The sequence below is a fragment of the Salmo salar genome, unplaced genomic scaffold (genome assembly GCF_905237065.1).
Source record: "Salmo salar unplaced genomic scaffold, Ssal_v3.1, whole genome shotgun sequence".
Lineage (NCBI taxonomy): Eukaryota > Metazoa > Chordata > Actinopteri > Salmoniformes > Salmonidae > Salmo > Salmo salar.
In genome coordinates this window covers 457-5,000 of record NW_025550947.1, presented here as the reverse complement: position 1 = coordinate 5,000, position 4,544 = coordinate 457, and the positions used below count along the sequence as shown (strand labels likewise).

General features: G+C 45.6%; 1 protein-coding gene across 2 annotated transcripts in view; it reads right to left on the bottom strand.

The window, feature by feature from the left end:
- Positions 1-1,746, bottom strand: part of LOC106610484 (dynein axonemal heavy chain 6) — a gene marked incomplete at its 5' end in the record, with an annotated part of 62,493 nt that extends 60,747 nt beyond the window's left edge. For both annotated transcript variants that reach the window (XR_006768501.1, XM_045714180.1), the window contains 2 exon segments: positions 476-643; positions 1,504-1,746. Coding sequence is in view for 1 of the 2 variants with exons in the window: in XM_045714180.1 (XP_045570136.1) it covers positions 476-643; positions 1,504-1,746 (411 nt within the window).
- Between the last annotated feature and the right edge of the window lie 2,798 nt (positions 1,747-4,544).

Here is a 4,544-nt window from a genome sequence, read left to right as displayed (position 1 = left end):
TTTCCCCTAGCTCCACTCTATACCCACCATGTCCTCTCTCTCCTGGTCAACGACTGGTTTCCCTAGCTCCACTCTATACCCACCATGTCGTCTCTCTCCTGGTCAACGACTGGTTTCCCTAGCTCCACTCTATACCCACCATGTCCTCTCTCTCCTGGTCAACGACTGGTTTCCCTAGCTCCACTCTATACCCACCATGTCGTCTCTCTCCTGGTCAACGACTGGTTTCCCTAGCTCCACTCTATACCCACCATGTCGTCTCTCTCCTGGTCAACGACTGGTTTCCCTAGCTCCACTCTATACCCACCTTGTCAGCGCTCTCCTGGTCAACGACTGGTTTCCCTAGCTCCACTCTATACCCACCTTGTCAGCGCTCTCCTGGTCAACGACTGGTTTCCCTAGCTCCACTCTATACCCACCTTGTCAGCGCTCTCCTGGTCAACGACTGGTTTCCCTAGCTCCACTCTATACCCACCTTGTCAGCGCTCTCCTGGTCCACGGCGAGTTTCCCCATGAGGGCGTTGACGTCTATAGACTTTTGTTTGAGGACAGGCTCCAGAGCTGACAGGTCTATCTTCATCTTATCCACCAACACGTTGGTCTCCAACAGCTTAGTCAGACCATTCTTTACCCTGTCACGAGCCTGCACACACAGGAATACACACACACGCACACAGACACACACAGACACACACAGGAACACACACACAGGGATACACACACGCAGTCATGCAAACACACACACACACAGAAACAAACACACAAACACACAAAGGGATACACACGTCATGCAAACACACACACACAGACACAAACACACACAGAAGCAATTACATTTCTTGGATTGAATGGAGTATAGAATTGACGCCCATTCAGAGAAATAGCCACATTTCAAAGAAACCAGTGTGCTAAACTGGAGTATTGATAACATTAAATAATACATATTATGGATGTCTCACAGCCGCTGTGTTTACTATTGCTAAACAGTATTATAGATCTGTCTCTTACAGCCACTAGTTGCTGTCTCTTCTCTCCCAACATGGCCAGGTAGAGGTTAATATTAGTTATTGATTATGAAACAGTATTAATCAGTAGTATTACTGATCTCTTACAGCCACTAGTTGCTGTCTCTTCTCTCCCAACATGGCCAGGTAGAGGTTAATATTAGTTATTGATTATGAAACAGTATTAATCAGTAGTATTACTGATCTCTTACAGCCACTAGTTGCTGTCTCTTCTCTCCCAACATGGCCAGGTAGAGGTTAATATTAGTTATTGATTATGAAACAGTATTAATCAGTAGTATTACTGATCTCTTACAGCCACTAGTTGCTGTCTCTTCTCTCCCAACATGGCCAGGTAGAGGTTAATATTAGTTATTGATTATGAAACAGTATTAATCAGTAGTATTACTGATCTCTTACAGCCACTAGTTGCTGTCTCTTCTCTCCCAACATGGCCAGGTAGAGTATATTAGTTATAATGGTTACTGATATCTCTTACAGCCACTAGTTGCTGTCTCTTCTCTCCCAACATGGCCAGGTAGAGGTTAATCAGTTCCAGGTATGAGGTGGGGGTAGTGTAGTAGCGTCGTCTCAGCTCAGAGTAGAACCTCTCGGCCATGTCTGTCACACTGACGTGGATCTCCACACACATCTCACTGAAACGATCCTTTATCTCCTCACTGCCGAACTCCACGTTCTGGAAGAAGGTCTGGGACACGGACAGGAGGGCCTCACGGGGCCACTACAGGGGGAAAAGAGGAGGGGATGGTTAGATTGTAGGAGAGAGTGAGTGAAAAATGAGGAAATTAAGAAAGTCAAAGGGAGAGCGTGGTAGAGGGAGAAAGAAAGAGAGAGAGAGAGAGAGAGACATTGCTTCCAGATATAAAGAGAGACAGACAGAGAGAGAGAGAAACATTGCTTTCAGATATAGAGAGAGAGAGACATTGCTTCCAGATATAAAGAGAGAGAGAGAGAGAGACATTGCTTCCAGATATAAAGAGAGACAGACAGAGAGAGAGAGAAACATTGCTTTCAGATATAGAGAGAGAGAGACATTGCTTTCAGATATAAAGAGAGAGAGAGAGAGAGACATTGCTTCCAGATATAAAGAGAGACAGACAGAGAGAGAGAGAAACATTGCTTTCAGATATAGAGAGAGAGAGACATTGCTTTCAGATATAAAGAGAGACAGAGAGCGAGAGACATTGCTTCCAGATATAAAGAGGGAGAGAGAGAGATATTACTTCCAGACATAAAGAGGGAGAGAGAGAGAGATTGCTTCCAGAGAGAGAGAGAGAGAGAGAGAGAGAGAGAGAGAGAGAGATTACTTCCAGACATAAAGAGGGAGAGAGAGAGAGATTGCTTCCAGAGAGAGAGAGAGAGAGAGAGAGAGAGATTACTTCCAGACATAAAGAGGGAGAGAGAGAGGGATTGCTTCCAGAGAGAGAGAGAGAGAGAGAGAGAGAGAGATATTACTTCCAGACATAAAGAGGGAGAGAGAGAGATCATGGGATCCTGAGTTCTGCAAAAAAATGATAAATATAGATGTTTTTTTATCCGCAAGGACTTATACAGGATACTACCCTCTACATGAAAACCTCAAAAAATTCCACACCTAAAACCTTCATTGTGGACAAAATGAACTGAACGGATTCTTACTACCAAGGACTATCAAGATAAAAACGTCTAACTAAGCAGAACCTGCAGAAGAAACACAAAGGAACCTGGAAATACCAGACTGAGGTTCAGGCTGAGTAATGTTCAGTCTCAACCTACTTCTGAAGCCAAAAAGTAATAGACAATCATCTCTAGACATTATTGTTATATAAAGCTCATTAAACAAGGCTACTAAGCTACCAAGCAGCTAGGACAGAACAGACCTGGCTGCAACTTAGATTACTACTGAAGTGGGAAATGAGATGGGTGAAAACTCTTGAGCCTAACAATGGCAGGAGAGTTTCACAGCCTGTCCCACCCAAATGCAGAGGCCTTTGAAGCCCCCTGTGTAGATGTCATCACAGTACAGCACCCCTTGGATATTAAAAATAACACTGCATGGAATATGTACAAAAATAAGCTCCTCAAGGACAATCCAGAGACACTATTTGCTGACTGCTGCAATGAGGGGAATGTGAGCAACTTCATTTTCTACACAGACCATCCCCTGGTATGGTACAGTGCTATATTAACCAGACCATCCCCTGGCATGGTACAGTGTTATATTAACCAGACCATCCCCTGGCATGGCACAGTGCTATATTAACCAGACCATCCCCTGGCATGGCACAGTGCTATATTAACCAGACCATCCCCTGGCATGGCACAGTGTTATATTAACCAGACCATCCCCTGGCATGGTACAGTGCTATATTAACCAGACCATCCCCTGGCATGGCACAGTGCTATATTAACCAGACCATCCCCTGGTATGGTACAGTGCTATATTAACCAGACCATCCCCTGGTATGGTACAGTGCTATATTAACCAGACCATCCCCTGGCATGACACAGTGCTATATTAACCAGACCATCCCCTGGTACAGTGCTATATTAACCAGACCATCCCCTGGTACAGTGCTATATTAACCAGACCATCCCCTGGCATGGTACAGTGCTATATTAACCAGACCATCCCCTGGTACAGTGCTATATTAACCAGACCATCCCCTGGCACAGTGCTATATTAACCAGACCATCCCCTGGCATGACACAGTGCTATATTAACCAGACCATCCCCTGGTATGACACAGTGCTATATTAACCAGACCATCCCCTGGCATGACACAGTGCTATATTAACCAGACCATCCCCTGGCACAGTGCTATATTAACCAGACCATCCCCTGGCACAGTGCTATATTAACCAGACCATCCCCTGGCATGGTACAGTGCTATATTAACCAGACCATCCCCTGGCATGGTACAGTGCTATATTAACCAGACCATCCCCTGGCATGGTACAGTGCTATATTAACCAGACCATCCCCTGGTACAGTGCTATATTAACCAGACCATCCCCTGGCATGGCACAGTGCTATATTAACCAGACCATCCCCTGGCATGGCACAGTGCTATATTAACCAGACCATCCCCTGGTATGACACAGTGCTATATTAACCAGATCATCCCCTGGCACAGTGCTATATTAACCAGACCATCCCCTGGCATGACACAGTGCTATATTAACCAGACCATCCCCTGGCACAGTGCTATATTAACCAGACCATCCCCTGGCATGGTACAGTGCTATATTAACCAGACCATCCCCTGGCACAGTGCTATATTAACCAGACCATCCCCTGGCATGACACAGTGCTATATTAACCAGACCATCCCCTGGCATGGCACAGTGCTATATTAACCAGACCATCCCCTGGCATGGCACAGTGCTATATTAACCAGACCATCCCCTGGCATGGTACAGTGCTATATTAACCAGACCATCCCCTGGCATGGCACAGTGCTATATTAACCAGACCATCCCCTGCACAGTGCTATATTAACCAGACCATCCCCTGGTATGGTACAGTGCTATATTAAC